The sequence below is a fragment of the Mauremys mutica genome, chromosome 3 (genome assembly GCF_020497125.1).
Source record: "Mauremys mutica isolate MM-2020 ecotype Southern chromosome 3, ASM2049712v1, whole genome shotgun sequence".
Classification (NCBI taxonomy): Eukaryota; Metazoa; Chordata; order Testudines; family Geoemydidae; genus Mauremys; species Mauremys mutica.
In genome coordinates this window covers 69,353,187-69,370,431 of record NC_059074.1, presented here as the reverse complement: position 1 = coordinate 69,370,431, position 17,245 = coordinate 69,353,187, and the positions used below count along the sequence as shown (strand labels likewise).

The 17,245-nt window shown below is 47.1% G+C and overlaps 1 protein-coding gene across 1 annotated transcript in view; it reads right to left on the bottom strand.

The window, feature by feature from the left end:
- PM20D2 (peptidase M20 domain containing 2) overlaps positions 1-17,245 on the bottom strand; it is a 34,621-nt gene that overhangs the window by 8,689 nt on the left and 8,687 nt on the right. The window contains exons 4-6 of the mRNA XM_045010295.1: positions 16,726-16,868; positions 14,117-14,271; positions 1,549-1,684 (exon numbers count right to left, since the gene is read on the bottom strand). Coding sequence (XP_044866230.1) covers positions 1,549-1,684; positions 14,117-14,271; positions 16,726-16,868 — 434 coding nt within the window. The remainder of the gene's footprint in view (positions 1-1,548; positions 1,685-14,116; positions 14,272-16,725; positions 16,869-17,245) is intronic.

The following is a 17,245-nucleotide window of genomic DNA, read 5'->3' as shown; positions in this document are numbered from 1 at the left end:
GCCTTGAAGTGGATACTGAAACTTTGGTCCGATCACTGAGCATATAACAGAACCCAAAAATCATCATCTACATCTCTCACAAACATGAATGGAGGAGGGAAAATCCAAAGATTTCAAGAAGCTTCACTATGGAGTCCTAGCTTTTAACAGTGATGTTTTTGAGAACTGCTGGCTTCCTCACAACCTGCTTCAGTGTCTTATGTGAAGGCTCTGCTTCATTCTGACAAGTCAAAGTATGCTATCATCTCAACTGTTAGGGTCTCATGCACATGAAGCTGTTTGTCTTGAAGGAATAAAAAAAGATATTGTAGTGAAGCTACCACAGGGTGTAAGGGGAATCGGGTCACAGCACTGAAAGCCATAATGGTACCAAGTCAAAGCCAGATCAGGTTCACACTTAGGGGTTTCTCCTTCACTCAAGGCTAGTCCTGTGCCAGATAAGCGTAGTATTGGAGTGCGCAATTTGAGGGATTTTAGTAATTCTTCAAAATGCTTAATCTCCTAGGGCAATACCGGCAAGCAGATTTGCACGTTTGACTTCTCTGCTGTACAGACACTGCAGAAGCAACTGAGCTGTCTTCCTTCTCTGTCAACTGTGAGACGAGATATCCTAAAATAATATATTGAATCCACATTCAACCTTTAAGCCATTAAACCTCTTACCTTAAAAGAAGCAGAGACCTTATAAATAGTGACAGAAACACTCAATACACAATATAAAGGCCAGGCCATAGAGAAACTTGAGTTTCAAGGTCTCCAGAGGCCAGTTCCTAAGTCAGAGTTCCTGGGTTTCTTCCATTTCTCACCATGACAACGAAAGAGCAACACAAAGTTGTGAAGACCCACCAATCTGAATGAAGGCCAGGAGGAAAACAGTAAAAGATATCCAATGCCATTAATGCTGGATGGGATGAAGAAAAGCTAGAGCTAGAGTAGCTAAAGAGAGGGGCAGCTTTCGCAGGGGACCATGGTCAAAGCTGGAAGGTTCTGAAGGCAATTGTTAAGATCAGGAGGGGTGTTTGAACACCGCTAGTAGGGAATTCATGCTCTTTCTTGCTACCATTGCCTTTATGGACCAAGAGAATTTAACAGCTTTGGGCACTCCACCTGTTTTGTGATGGAAGGCCAAGACTCTGCAGTGAGAATCTCCCCAGCATTTCCTCACTAAATTCTACACACTTTGGACGTCAGTGATAGAAATGTCTTTTGGGGATTTTGTGGTCTAATTTAGGATTTTTAGAAAAAAGCAATACTTTGCCTTTCATCTTTAGAACTTGGGGTTTCACCTATACCAACAAATTTGCAGTAATCAACATGAAAGTATGGGTTAATATAGTCCTTTTGAAGAATGTGATTTACTCATTTGCCTTCCTTACTGATCAAAGTTATCTTCACTTTATTTCCCCTCCTCCCCCCATTTTCACTTGGAATATAGGCAGCTAATAAGAAATCCTGATCGAGTTCTGACATTTTAAGTCAGCTAATAGTCAAAGCAACCTTTGAGAGATCTCACCTCAAAAATGAGATAAAAACAAGTTCCACGGTTACCTGATGGACCATTCAAACAAGACTCATCTGCAAGGAATTCCATTCCAAGCTCTTTTCCATTCTCTATTAAAGTTTTCTCCAGGCTCTTGTTCCGAAGCACATTGTAGTAGTCATGCCTTCCACCTTTGATTTCCACCTCACCAAGAAAAGAGAATGATTACATTTCCATACCAATACAAGGCTAAGTTTAAGCAAATGTGTCACATTTTTAAACAGATCAACACTTCATTTACAATTTATAGCCTATGGATATTGAGAGCAAAGTTTAAGAGCATCATTTTTTTCAAAAGGAGTGAGCCTTTGACTGTCAGCATTTAGTCAATTACTGCTTGTACCAAAAACAAAAAAGGTGTGGGAGTTCTGACAGTTTCATACTAGGAAGCCAAGTTCCAGAAGCAAGAATCCTGGTGGAAAACATCTTTAGAAAACAGAAGTTATCAAGGCCCGGTCTACACTACAACACAAGTCACCCTACGTTGACCTATTTCTGTATGTATCTATACTCAACTTGGTCTTCGGCCAAAATAAGTGCCCCATTACAGCAACAGTAAAACCACCACACTCCCCACCCCAAAAAGTGATGACTTATGGTCAACTTACTGAGGTTGACGCAGCATGAGAGTAGACACTGATTGATCTGCGTCGACCCTGACACAATGCCCCATTCCCTGCATCAGTGACCACTGTGGTCATAATGGTGAATTCCATTGCTAAAGGGTCACAGAGATTGGAAACCACATACTTCCTCAAAAATACCCATTATTTTTTAAATGCCTTTTCCCGATTGCCCAGCATGGTGAGCACACCTAGCAGTTCTCCTTTGTTGGGCAGCTGCACACAACTGATCATGTCTGCTCCTCTATTGCATGGAGCCAACAAGAGATATTGGATCTCCTGGGCCTCTGGAAAGCGAAGAGACTGTGCAAGCACAGCTACAAAACAGATGTACAAAGGTGAACATCTAAGAAAAGACTGCATAGGGGATGCAGGCAAAGGGGTATGACAGGGATCAGCAGCAGCAGGAAGTGAAGGAACTGTGCCAGGCAAACCACAGGATCAGGGCAGACAACAATTGATCTGGTGCTGAGCTACAGACCTGCTTGTTTTACAACGAGCTGCATGCCATGTCTGACAGATACCACAAGCACTCTGCAGACCACCACGGATACCTTGGAGAACACCAAGACAAAGGGTCACCAGCCAAAGTATAGACAAGCCAGATGAAAAGGAAGGGACTTTAGATAAAACATGGGCATGCATTTTTCCTTACATTTAAATTTAAAGATGGCACCCAGCCCAACCCCAAATTAACAAGACACAGGTATTGACCTGCAATTCTGTTCCTGCTAGAATGCCTGAAATAGAACAGATAATCCAAACCACTTCCTCATCAGTTTAGACTATGATTTTCAAAAATGAATTTGCAAGCAAGATCAACATCAGGGATCTGCTGCATTGAGCCATGTGTAAAATTGTGATTACTGTTTGCAAGAGGTGATGCTGCTGAAAAAAAGCAGAGGAGCTTGATTGCAACATTGCATTCCATACATTTCAGCTTGAGTGAAAGGCACTGCTTCTTGGCTGTGACTTGTCAGCTATGGGCTAGCCTCCGTGGTCTGCCACATCTCAGAAGCAGGAGTGCCACATGATTTCAGGCTGTCCTAATCTGCAGGCTATAAAATGCAGCAGTCACTTTGCAGGCTTTGCATATGCAGATTATGTTGTGTGCTGTCATCCCTTCCTGCCATCACCAGCTCCCCAGCCTTGCCATTTCAGACGATGATTCCAAATCATTATGCCTGTGGATTTCTTAGGGCCAGTTTACACTGGCAATACTAAAGTGTAGCACTTTAATGTGCTTTCTGTGGTTGTGGCGCTCTTAAAAAAACCCACCTCAACGCCAGCACTGGGGCACTGTTTACACTGGCGCTTTACAGCGCTGCAACTTGCTGCGCTCAGGGGGGTGTTTTTTCACACCCTGAGCGAGAAAGTTGCAACACTGTTAATTGCCACTGTAGACAAGCCCTTAGGAATCACCTTGAAGCAGGAAAAAGCTATCTTCTATTCAAATAGATGTACAGCGTCTGAGATGAACAGGTGATCCTGCCCTGTATCCAGCTTCATGGAAGCCAAATACTTTCGTATCTAACTCCTGGAGTTTTTTGAAGTACACTGTCCTTCAGGGAGTCCCCTCAACTCACACAGCATGAGGCAGGGCTAGTGTGTGTACTGGGATGTTTCAAGATTAAAGGTTGTGGACCCAGCCATCAGCCTCCTTGCTCCATATCTTACTCTCAACAGCTTCACGTCAGTGATCCCACATAAAAGCAGATGGGTGCCCCTGAATCAACTTTGCTGAAGTTTGTCCATTTAGTGGTACCTTTTCATTGGCCAAGTCATTCCTTTTGGGTTAAACTTCTAGCCCATATGTGGACAAAACACAACGTGCTTTAAAACGCTGTAAAAGACCAAATTCTGCCATTCGTTAAACCCACACAAATTCCTAAAGGATTCGTCTGGGTGTAGCTGCGAGCAGACTGGGTGCTGGGACTATGGTGAACCACAGAATTTTCCCCAATTACATGCTTGCCAACAGCCTCTCCCTACCCAAAACAATCCTACGGGTCTGATAGCAAAATTTACCACTCAGTGGACAAACTAGTCTTTGGAGGGATTGTTTCATCCTTACGCCTCCTCTGGGCCCTGTAGAACAGGCTGGTTACATTTTCTATTTGTATGGAGTTTAATTGTACATCAGTATCTTCTGTGTAGGGGCTGTTATCGCTGGGCCATATTGTCCCACCCTCAGTGGGAAGTTCTGATTCAGAACAGAGAGTATGATAGAGCCCCACTGTGATAGCAACATTAAGAAATGCTAAACACAATCATTTTAACTGCAGGCACTCTGTTCCCCTTGAATTCAATGAGAGAAGGAGCAGCACAATGGGCCTAATCCTGATCCATTGAAATCAAATGGGAATTGCAATTACTCTGCCGAGGCTCAGTCCAGCCAGGTACTGAGCACTATGTTCCCGATCCAGTGAAGCACTAAAGCACGTTTAATTTTAATCACCGAGGGTTTCTTGTTTACTTGAGTGGGACTAGTCTCCCATTTATGTCAATAGCACTGCTCACGTGATTAAAGTTGAGGAGTGTTCTCAATCCAGCCAAGTACTTAGCACTCTACAGGATCAATTCCCAGATGTTAGGCACCCATCAGGTCCTGACTTTTAAGGAATCAAAAGTAATTTACTCCACAGCGTGCACAGATGCAGTGTGTGAAGAGATTTGTAAATGTTCTCAGACATCTGAAATAAAACTGATGAAGATGTTGTGTTTTAAGATCCTAAGGAGGTTCTTTTCAACTTTATGGTGAAATTTTTCCCAATGTACCCTGGCCATCTGAGACAAGATGTGACATGGTACAGTACTATTTTTTTCCCCTTTGTCTACATTTTTAAATTGCTAGTAGAGGCTTTTTTAATACAGTCTTCAATATAATGAATTCAAGGTCTTCAACTAAAAGAAGCCCTCTATCAATATAGTTTTTGACTATTAGTGCAACTTTATATTTGGTAAATATTTCTTTTTGACCCTCTGTTTAGAGAGAAAAAAATTCCACTTAATCCATCATCTTTATTTGCCAATTAGCTATAGCTCTATATTGCAGATTTTTATTTGCTAGGCACTGACTGGAGTTCTGTATGGTATGTAAATCTACTACAGAATCCTACCCTTTACTGCCAAATGGTGCTCTAGAATATAAGCTTTTGTTTAAAAAAAAAACAATTGCTTTTCTAGCCTGGATGTTTTTGGGTAAACATTACAGACATGAACCAAGTGTAAAACCAATGCAGCAGCTTCATGCAGATTTTGCAGCCAGTCTGGGCTTGTCTACACTGTCAAGCTTTTTCGATGAAACTAATCGAAACAAGGAGAAAAGAAAAGAAAAAAAAAAAAAAGACAAGCAAAGTCACCACAGTGTGTCTACACTTGCTCTCTCTGTCGACAGATTATGTCCACATTTGGGGCACCTCTGTCGACAATGAGAGCAAGACTGTGGGTATGTATCCCACAGTGCCTGGCGACCATCTGTCGCTAGGTGTTGTGGGAATGCGGAAACAGAGCATGGCACATCCTGGGATGTGCAAAATGTACCGTCATGCACCGCTTTGTGTCCCACCCCTCCAAAGGTCTCTGGCTTCCTTTCGTGCAGTTTTTCCAACTGTCATTCTTTTGTAGTGCGCACAAGCATCTGCGGTGAGAGAGGATGGATCCTGCCCTTCTCTCTAATGCGCTGTTAGTTGTCGTAAGGACATCGCGCATGGCAGCACAGTTACTCAGAGTTATTTCCAAAGTTAGCAGAGGATGAATTGCAGGCGCCCGAGTGTGATATGGACAGCAGCAATGTATCAGTGTTTTGTGCATTCACAGAGCAACTACATACGGTAGACTGTCGCTTTTGGGCTAGGGAAACAAGCACTGATTGGTGGGATCGCATTGTCATGCAGGTGTGGGATGACGACCAGTGGGTACAGAACTTCAGGATGCGTAAAGCAACCTTCATGGAGCTATGTGCTGAGCTGGCCCCCGACCTGCCACGCCAGAACACCAGATCGAGAACTGCCCTTCCGGTAGAGAAATGTGTTGCAATCGCTGTGTGGAGCTGGCAAATCCAGACTGCGACTGGTCAGTCGCAAATCCATTTGGAGTAGGAAAGTCCACTCTTGGGGCTGTATTACTCCAAGCGTGCAGAGTAATAAATCGCCTCCTGCTGCGAAGGACTGCGACTCTAGGAAATGTGCATGAAATAGTGGATAGCTTTGCAGAGATAGGATTCTGGCCCAAACATTCCAATTTTAGTGCCAGACCACCTTGCCTCTGAATCCATCAATAAGAAGGGATACTTCTCCATGGTGTTGCAGGCGATTGTAGATCATCAGGGGTGTTTCACGGACATCAATGCAGGCTAGTCTGGAAAGGTGCATGATGCATGCATCTTCAGGAACAGTGGCCTGTTCAGAAAGCTGCAAGCAGGGACTTTCTTTCCAGACCACAAGTTCACAGTGAGGGAATATGAAAATGCCCATAGTAATCCTGGGAGACCCAGTTTACCCCTTACAGACCTGGCGGATGAAACCATACACAGGGTACTTGGACAGCAGCAAGGCGTGTTTTAAGAGGCTGAGCAGGTGCCACATGGTAGTCGAATGTGCCTTTGGCCGTTTGAACGCTTGCTGGAGGTGTTTAAATGGCAGGCTAGACGTTACCAAGGATAATAGTCCCATGGTCATAGCCGCGTGCTACACTTTGCATAATCTGTGTGAATCTAAGGGTGAAATATTTGCTCAGGTGTGGAGCACTGAGGCAGGGCACTTGTCTGCACAGTTTGAACAGCCAGATGCTAGGGCTGTCAGAGGAGCTCAGAGGTCTGCTATTAACATGAGAAAGGCTTTAAGGAACCACTTTGACAATGAGGGGCAGTAACACGTCTGCTTTGGAGTTGCTTCCCTGTTGCATCCGTGTACAATTTTGGGGCCCAAAATATGTGCAACACAATGCTTTATGAACCTGTTCCCAAGAGTGAATTGTTATATGCTTTTGTAGATCACAAAATAAAAATGCTGTACCATTAAATACCTTAGCCTTTTATTGTTAAAAAGGGTAAAACCTCAAAACTGTGTGTAGCTCCAGCTATCGTACAAGCTGTGAGAGGGGGTGGAGTGATGGGGAAACTTAGGAGTGCTGTGAAGTGAAAAGGAATGTGTGGGCATAGAGGGGGGCGGAGTTGGCAAAGAATTGTGCATCTGCTGCAGTGGCGCTCGAACTCTGATCTGCTCAGTCTGCAGCTGATCAGAGAATTTAGCATCTCTGTCTGATCCTCCATAGCTTTTATCATCCACTCTGTTGCTTGCCTAGCAAAAGCAGCACTCTTTTCTGTCCTGCCTTTTGGCTTCCCAGCACACTTTCTGTTCCCTGGTCTGTCTCTCATCACGCTGTTCACAGGTCTTCTTTGCTGCTCCTAAGTTTTATTCCTTATCTGCTGCAGCCAGTCCGCAGGGGTGCATGGTGTGTTCAAGGTCTGTGCTGAACAGAAGAGGGATTGTTACATTCCAGCAAATGATTGAAACATTTTAGTAAAAAGGGTATTTTGCTAGTAGAAATCACTTTCTCTCTGAGACTCTAGGCAGGCACACAGCTCCACGAGCACCTCAATCATGGTGAGTTTCAGGAGTGGGGGAAGGCAGCTGTGCATACGGACAAAAAGGTCATGGCTTGCAAGGCACCTTAGCAGGGATCTTTCTAAAATTATCCCACAACTTTTCACAGGCAGCCAGCCTGCTGGCTGACATCTCAGTAACACTGCTGAGGGTGACCAGGGAAAAGACGGTTACTCACCGTGGTAACTGTTGTTCTTCGAGATGTGTTGCTCCTATCTATTCCAGTCAGGTGTGCGCGCCGCGCGTGCACGGCTCTCCGGAACATTTTTACCCTAGCAACTCCGGCGGGCCGGCTGGGCGCCCCCTGGAGTGGCGCCACCATGGTGCTGGATATATACCCCAGCCGGCCCGTCCGCTCCTCAGTTCCTTCTTGCCGGCTACTCCGACAGTGGGGAAGGAGGGCGGGTCTGGAATGGATAGGAGCAACACATCTCGAAGAACAACAGTTACCATGGTGAGTAACCGTCTTTTCTTCTTCGAGTGATTGATCCTATGCATTCCAGTCAGGTGATTCCCAAGCCTTACCTAGGCGGTGGGGTCGGAGTGAGACGTGGCAGAGTGCAAGACTGCGGAGCCAAAGGCTGCATCGTCTCTGGATTGCTGCACCAACGCGTAGTGAGAAGCGAAGGTGTGGACAGAAGACCAGGTGGCCGCTCTACAGATGTCCTGGATAGGAATATGGGCCAGGAAGGCGGCAGACGAGGCCTGCGCTCTCGTCGAGTGAGCAGTGAGGCGGCATGCAGGCACGCGAGCAAGCTCGTAGCATGTCCGGATACACGCCGTTACCCAGGAGGAAATCCGCTGCGAGGAGACCGGCTCGCCTTTCATGCGATCGGCAACCGCTACAAACAGCTGGGTCGAACGCTGGAAGGGCTTCGTCCGCTCGATATAAAAAGCGAGGGCCCTGCAGATGTCCAGGGTGTGAAGCTGTTGCTCACGAGGTGAGGCGTGCGGCTTCGGGAAGAAGACCGGGAAGAAGATCTCCTGATTAAGGTGAAAGGCCGACACCACCTTAGGGAGGAAGGCCGGGTGTGGTGGAAGCTGCACCTTGTCTCCGTGGAAGACGGTGTATAGTGGACTAACCGTTAGAGCACGGAGCTCAGAGACTCGTCTTGCTGATGTAATTGCGACGAGGAAGGCTGTCTTCCAGGAGAGGTAGAGCAGAGAGCACGTGGCCAGAGGCTCGAAGGGCGGTCCCATCAGCTTGGCCAGAATGAGGTTTAAATCCCAGGTCGGAGTAGGACGCCGCACTGGCGGGTACAAACGGTCCAGGCCTTTAAGGAAGCGGGAAACCATCTGGTTAGCGAAGATGGAACGACCTCCTATGGATGGCCGAAAGGCGGACACGGCTGCCAAGTGCACCTTCAAGGAGGAGACCGCCAGACCTTGCTCCTTAAGATACCAGAGGTAGTCCAGGATGGTAGGGACAGGGACTACAAAGGGATTGAGGCCTCGTTGATCACACCAGAGCGCGAAACGCTTCCATTTCGCAAGGTAGGTGGAGCGAGTGGAAGGCTTTCTGCTCTCTAGCAGGACTTGCTGCACTGCCTCCGAACAGTCCCTCTCTGCGTGGGTCAGCCACGCAGGTACCAAGCTGTAAGATGGAGGGACTGTAGGTTCGGGTGACAGAGCCTGCCGAAGTCCTGCGTGATGAGGTCCGGCCACAATGGGAGGGGTATGGGATCCCGAACGGTGAGCTCGAGCAGCAGGGTGTACCAGTGCTGCCTCGGCCAGGCCGGAGCGACGAGTATGACGTGGGCCCTGTCCCTCCGAAGCTTCAGTAGCACTCGGTGTACGAGCGGGAACGGAGGGAAGGCGTAGAGGAGGTGATCCGTCCACGAGCAGAGGAATGCGTCCGACAGGGAGCCTGGCGAGCGACCCTGGTATGAGAAAAACAGGTGGCACTTCCTGTTCTCCTTGGAGGCAAACAGGTCTATCTGGGGAAACCCCCACCTCTGGAAAATTGTGTGCACCACATCCGGGCGAAGAGACCACTCGTGTGAGAGGAACGACCTGCTGAGATGGTCGGCCAGCGTGTTCTGTACTCCTGGAAGAAATGAAGCTTCCAGGTGAATGGAGTGGGTCACGCAGAAGTCCCACAGGAGCATCGCTTCCTTGCAGAGGAGGGAGGAGCGGGCTCCGCCCTGCTTGTTCACGTAGAACATTGCCGTCGTGTTGTCCGTGAAGACTGCCACGCAGCGGCCTTGCAGATGGGCGCGGAAGGTGTGACACGCTAGGCGGATCGCTCGCAGCTCCCGGACATTGATGTGGAGAGCGAGCTCTTGGGGGGACCAGAGACCCTGGGTGTGAAGGTCGCCCAGGTGAGCCCCCCATCCCAACGCCGAGGCATCCGTGGTCAAGGTGACGGATCGGCGAGGAGGACGGAACGGGACTCCAGCACACACGACCTCTGGGTTCAGCCACCAGCTGAGCGACGCGAGTGTCGGCTTTGTGACGGTGACTATCATGTCTATTGAGTCGCGGTGCGGGCGGTATACCGACGCCAGCCAAGATTGAAAGGGGCGAAGGCGGAGCCTCGCGTACGCCGTGACGAACGTACAGGACGCCATGTGGCCCAGGAGGCGCAGGCAGGACCGAACCGTCGTCGTGGGAAAGGTGAGAAGGTCCTGGATGATGGATACCATCGTCTGGTGCCGAGAGCGTGGAAGGCAGGCCCTGGCCAAAGTGGAGTCGAGGACCGCTCCGATGAACTCCACCCGCTGTGATGGGGCCAGAGTGGACATCTCGGCATTGATGAGAAGGCCGAGGGACCGAAACAGGGATAGCATCTCTGACATCTGGTCCTTTACCAGCTGTCGGGATGTCCCGCGAACCAGCCAGTCGTCGAGATATGGGTATACATGAATGCGACGACGGCGGAGGGCTGCAGCAACTACTGCCATGCATTTGGTGAAGACCCTCGGCGCGGTGCACAGGGCGAAGGGTAGCACCGCAAACTGGTAGAGCGCACCGTTGACCACAAAACGCAGGTAGCGTCGATGGGGAGGGTAAATAGCGATATGGAAGTACGCGTCCTTCATATCGAGGGCGGCAAACCAGTCTCCCGGATCCAGGGAGGGAATGATGGTTCCCAGGGTGACCATGCGAAACTTGAGCTTGAGCACACACGCGTTGAGCTCTCGGAGGTCCAATATGGGTCGAAGACCTCCTTTCGCCTTGGGAATGAGAAAATATCGGGAATAGAATCCCCTGCCCCGCATGTCGTGCGGCACCTCCTCTATGGCACCCAAGCTCAACAGAGTCTCGACCTCTTGTAGGAGGAATTGCTCGTGAGAGGGGTCCCTGAAGAGGGACAGGGAAGGTGGGTGGGAAGGAGGGGGCAAAACAAATTGAAGGCGGTAACCGGACTGGATCGTACGAAGCACCCAGCTGTCCGATGTTATTTGGGACCACGCCAGAAGAAAGTGGGAAAGGCAGTTGCAAAATAAACGGGAAGGAGCCGGGAAAGAGACTGATGGGCTGTCCTCGGGCGTCCCATCAAAAGGCCTGTTTGGGTCCTTGAGGGGCCTTGGAGGGCGCCTGGCCCTGGTTGCGCCTGTTGCCCGACGGTCTACGGCGACTCAGGCCGGGACGCCTGCTATTGTAGGGTCGCGACCTAGGCTGGTTAAATGGCCGGTAGGGTTGCTGCCGAAAGGACCTCCGCTGGGTAGCCGGTGTGTGCATACCCAGAGTGCGAATGGCTATGCGACCGTCCTTCAGGGTCTGAATTCTGGAATCCGTCTTTTCAGAAAACGGACCCTGAGTGTCAAAGGGTAGGTCCTGCAAGGTGTACTGCACCTCCAGTGGCAATGTGGAGGACTGCAACCAGGAGATGCACCTCATGGTTACTCCTGAGGCCAGGGTTCTAGCACCTGAGTCCGCGGAGTCCAGAGCGGCCTGGATGGAGGACCTGGAGGACTTCTTGCCCTCTTCCAGGAGGGCCGTGAACTCCTGGCGCGAGGCTGTTGGGATCAGCTCTGTGAATTTCGCCAGGGACACCAAGATGTCAAATGTCTATCTGGCGAGGAGGGCCATCTGGTTGGCGATTCGGAGCTGGAGCCCCCCTGCCGAATAGACCTTTCGGCCCAACAGGTCCATGCGCCTCGCTTCCTTGGACTTCGGCGCAGGGGCTGGTTGACCATGCCTTTCCCGGTCGTTGAACGACTGGACCACGAGCGAGTCTGGTGCAGGATGGGTATATAAGTACTCGTACCCCGTGGGGGGGGACGGAGTACTTTCTTTCAACACCGCGGGCGGTGGGAGGGACGGACGCCGGTGACTGCCAGATGGTAGTGGCATATTTCTGGATAGTGCAGATGAATGGCAAGGCCACCCGCACTGGAGCCTCCGCTCCAATCACATTTGTCACCGGGTCCTCGTCCTCAGTGACCTCCGCTACCGGTAGGTCGATAGCCTTCGCCACTCGGCGAAGGTGGTCCTGGTGGGCCCGCAAGTCAATAGGCGGAGGGTCTGCCGTAGAAGCCCCCGCCACCGCCTCGTCTGGTGAGGATGACGAAGACAGAGCTTGGACCACCGCCTCCGCAGGTGGGGCCTCGATGGGGTGGGCAGCTGACTCGGACCGTGGACGCTCCGCGGGATCAGGCGGTAACTGGGCCTCACCCGGTGATGGGGGTGGCCTGCTGACAGTGGCCTCCGGCACTCTGCACTCCGAGGCTGGGGTCCGCTGGGGGCAAGGTAGCCCTTGAGCTTCGTATTGGGCCCAGGGGACCCAAAAACCCCACTGCTGTGCCCCGTGGACTTGTCCGTGCGGGGCCGCCTGGAGATGGCCATAGCTGTCTGCCCGCGAAGCGACCGACGAGTGACGGGATGGCCACGGAGGTGCGGAGGCGCTGACGGACTGCGCCGTCGAAGCTGGCAGCCTGTCCCCGGACGGTGCCGAGGGTCGGTGCCGGTCGTCGCGGTACCGAGATGGCGAGCGAGACCATCGACTGCTGCGGTGCCGGGAGCTCGACCGGGATCCAGCATGAGGTCTGAGGCCTGAACTAAAGTAATGGTGAAGACTTTGCTAACAAAGCAAAGTTAAGCTGTGAGCCAGAGGCAGCCCCTGCTCACAGAAGCTGGCAAGGAAAGGGCTGATGCTGCAAAATGAGACATACCTAAAAAGGTACTGGACACTAGATATCAGAACATTCACATACTTGTACACTCCACACAGATAACAAGGAACAAGCTGACCCATCCCAATGACAGGGCCAAAAGGGTAATATGATGGATAGAGTTATTTTGTTCGAACCAACATGTACAAGGTGAGAGGCAGCACCTTACTACGTAGAGGGGTTGCACCTCAATATGTCAGGAGTGATGTGTAACTTGTTTGTACCCGTGTATAAGAATGCACCCCTAGTGGATATCTTTGTCCAGCCTAGGGGGCAGTGGAAAGTCCCACCACTGACTGAGCTGAGTCCATTGCCAGGAGGCACATATTCGTAGTATGTCCTGTAGAGTAAAGTCTAGAGGGAACTATTATTGTGCTTCGTTTGACAATAAACCTGGCCGAAGTGCCTTCGTACCTTACTAGAGTCTGTGGTGATTGGGGGTTCTCTCAGGGTCCGCTGTGTCAGCTATCTGCGCAGAGCTGGGACAGCACACAGAGGGAGCACACGCACACAGCCAATTGATATCAACACTGAACAGAGCAGAGCACCACACCGGGAGCATCTGACGACAACTTTGGTCAGAAGTTTAGAATGAGGCCTTACTGATTTACTTTAATTATAAATGAGCCTTATTGAAATTCTTCTCTAACTGGAGCAAAGGCCGGTAGGGAAAGCAATTTTCACTAAGAGGCAAAAGAACACCCAATAACTCAAAAAGGGCCTTCCATGAACTTTAACTTGGTCCTCACTAACTCACTATGTACTGAGGCTACAAATTAGTTAGCCCCTTTACAACAGTTTTACTAACAGATGAACACACCCATTTCTGTCACAGCAATATGGCAGACAGTCATTAGCTACACTTTAACTACAGTCTCAGAAATTAGAGATAAATTGCAAGATGACCTGACTTGGTCAAGACCAATACAATTTTTTTTTTTTTTAACCTGAGCATACTATTGAAAACATTTTTTACTTATGGCATAAGACTGGGGAAAGCTTCAGTTGAAAATCTATGATATTTAGAACTGTAGCAACTAAATGTTTCTCCTCACCAACAAAATCTTTTTCAGCACATAGTAGAGTAGTGGATTAGTACTTAGAGATCTAAATTTTAGATTCCTTTAAAAAGGTAAGTGCCATACAAATCATGTAAATGAAGACTTAGGCTCCTATTTTAGCCTAACTTCAAAATTATACAAATAAATGAATTAGCTCTAGAATTCTTACTTTGCATTCTGTGGCCACAGCTGCAGATTTGAAGCAATTTTCAGCTCTCTCTGTCAGAATGGTGAGGTCCTTCTGTGAAGGGGCACGCAAGTAAAACTCTAGCTCAGTGTAAGAAGGGATGATATTAGGTTTCACGCCACCATTTTTTATTATACCTACAGAACAGAAGAGCCCAGTTATTGAATGCTGCACAGGATCAAGCAAAATTACGTACTCTGCCTTATGAAGCTCTTCATTTATAGCTGAACACATAAAACAAAAGTATTAGAGATAAGGCATCAGCTAAGCACTAAGTACAGAGAATGCACCATTTAAAACTTTGTATCTGGACCCAATTACTTCCCCTCGCAGTCAGCTCACTAGAAAGGTGGATGAGATAAAATCTTTTATTGGACCATCTTCTGTTGGAGAGAGAGAAGCTTTCACAACATATCATGTATACAGACTAAGGTTGGTATCACTGCATTCTTTTGGAGACAACTCAATTATTCACCTTGAGTTCATACACACACAAAAAGGCAAAAGTAGCCTTTACAGTTCTCCCCTGCTATTCACTGCAAACATTCTAAACTGTGAAACAATCTTGCCAATGCTGGGACAAGAGAAATTAAACAAATGAATATGTGACAGAAGTTCACAGATCATATGTAAGCACTTAGTTTAAATATAGCCAAGTAATTCTCCAGAGTTTAAGTTACACAAGACATATGTCTTGATTTTCACATTCCTCATGGTTACAGCCATTCTGGGAGTGTTAAGTTATTTTTAAAAATAGTGTCCTTACCCTATGTTACAAAGGCCTCCTTGGATTAAAAAACAAGGTGTTTTTGAAAGTTTAGTTTACCATTTATGCCATGTGTTCCTATTTTGCTTTGCTAGTTTGGACAATGAAGAAAAGGATCAGTTGGCTTCTGGACAACTTCAGATTCTCCTGTTTTAGCACACTGACATTAAGTTTGAATTCTTCATTGCAAAGTAATTGGCATTTGCTGCAACAAAGGGGAAAGCAAGCTCGCTAGTATCCTCACTGACTCTTGCCATTCTTTGGAAACATTTCCATTGATCTTAAATTTTGTAAAATCTTACTTTCTTACACAGCCTAATTTTGGAGCCAAGTTTGAACAGAAAATGTTCCTTCAAACAAATGGATACCATTCCATCATGTCCAGATATGGGTACAGAAAAAGCCAGCTACTGAATAAAGTTATTTCTTGTTATGTGTTCTACACCTTACTCAGCAACACATTAGATTTTTTCTCTCCACAATAGCTAGCTATCTTTTATCATCATAACTTCAGTGAGAAGAGACATGTTGCTAGTGTTCCCATACCATACTTGCCAATTAATATAATTGGCATGATTAAGACTCTAACCAAAGCCAAGAAATCACCTTATGTTAGTATGCTTGAATTCAAGGGCTGTTCAAAATATTGTGAGCGCTACCAATTGCTTACTGTCACTTGCACTGGCAGGGTAGGGCTATCAGGAGGCAAATGTGGAACAAGATCCTGTAGTCTCAATACACAGCAATACTGATTCAGAATGTAAAAGTCCTGAAAGATATGGCAATCATATGCTACATAAAGTAAGGTAGAAGAGGAGAGCACGGCACCCAATGGTTGCAGAGGCTTTGAGATAAGAATAATGGATGGATGCCAGAAGTTACTTTGGACAAACAAGGAACTGCCAAATGGGCAGTCAAGTGGATTTGTGCAAAGTGCACACTACAATATGTACTTTTCCAAAGAAAGTTAAGGAGAAAAGTGTTTAAAGATGTGCTGTAACACATTAACAAAACTGGAAAGAGTTAAAGAACAGAATACTGATTTTCCTAGTACTTTTGGCAAGCTAGCAACATTTGAGGAAGAAAAATAAGCCTGACTGGAATCCTGGCCTTACTCTCTCCCTCCCCTCCTCTTCTCCCCACCCCCCCCCCAAATTTAAACTTTCAAAGTATTGCTGAAGGGAGGTCTCAAGATATACTTCAGTTTGACATTAATCAATCAGACTCCTAAAATATATTTTAATACTAGAGGATAGGTTAGGACATTAATTTTACAAGCTCAGGTTCCTCGGAAGGTTATTAGCTGTTCCCTCAACTCAGTGACGAGATCCTTGAATCTCTGTCAAGGGAAGCTTTTATTGCTTATGTTGCATCTTGTTCCAGCTGGTCAAGTTTCCCTAAAAATGTTGTTTCCAGTTTACAAAACAGTTGTATGGCTATAGTTATACCAATACAGCATCTTCGTCATTAGCGTCTTGATTCTTAGACAAGTTTGGCAATTATGAAGTGCTACATTCAGTTTATGTAAATATTAAATCTGCATTAATATATATGTCTCATTTCTGTAAATGTGGAGGAAGAATGCATATGACTTGAGGCCATACTGCCCTCCTATTGGTCTGCATTCAACAGTTTATACTTAAACGTTGATGGTACCATAGAAGTTCCCTTAGAAAGGTATTTGGATGAAAAATTTAATTATTTCAAATTACTTTTCCAGTTAAATGTAACAATGCAATATTTAGGATTTTTTTTTTTCAGAGTCAGTATCCAAACAGCCAGAAGTCTTACTTGGTGGACATAAGATTGAATGAAGCTCTCTCACCATGAACTCTCCAGGTTGGTTTCATTTGCTGTCTTAAAACTGATATATTGTTGTATGCAAGAACAGCAGCGTCTAATGCATTTACTCCTTCCCAAGGATAAGCAGCAGCATGAGAAGCTTTTCCATAGTATTTCACAGTCACACTAGGAAATAAAAGCCATGACTTATTTGTTTTTTGTCCACTTTCAAAAACTAAAATCAAAGTCCCTTTGGATTCACCCAACAATGATTAAAATTTTATATCAATGTTTTTGAAGCATAAGATTAAGCTGTGATTTATCAGGCCTTAAACTTTGGGAAGCTAAACCATCTTTAACCACCAAAGCATAGATCCTGAAAAAGATTTAGAAATTAAGATTGTCCTTTCCCTCCCCAAACTCTGCCAACACTCCAAAGTTGAAAACAAAATAGACAATGCACTATATACATTTAAAATGGTTAAGAACAGATTCTTTGCAGTAAAAATTGCAATATCCTGCTATATAAATTATTGCTATCCACTTCTTGCCAGCAAGAGTCC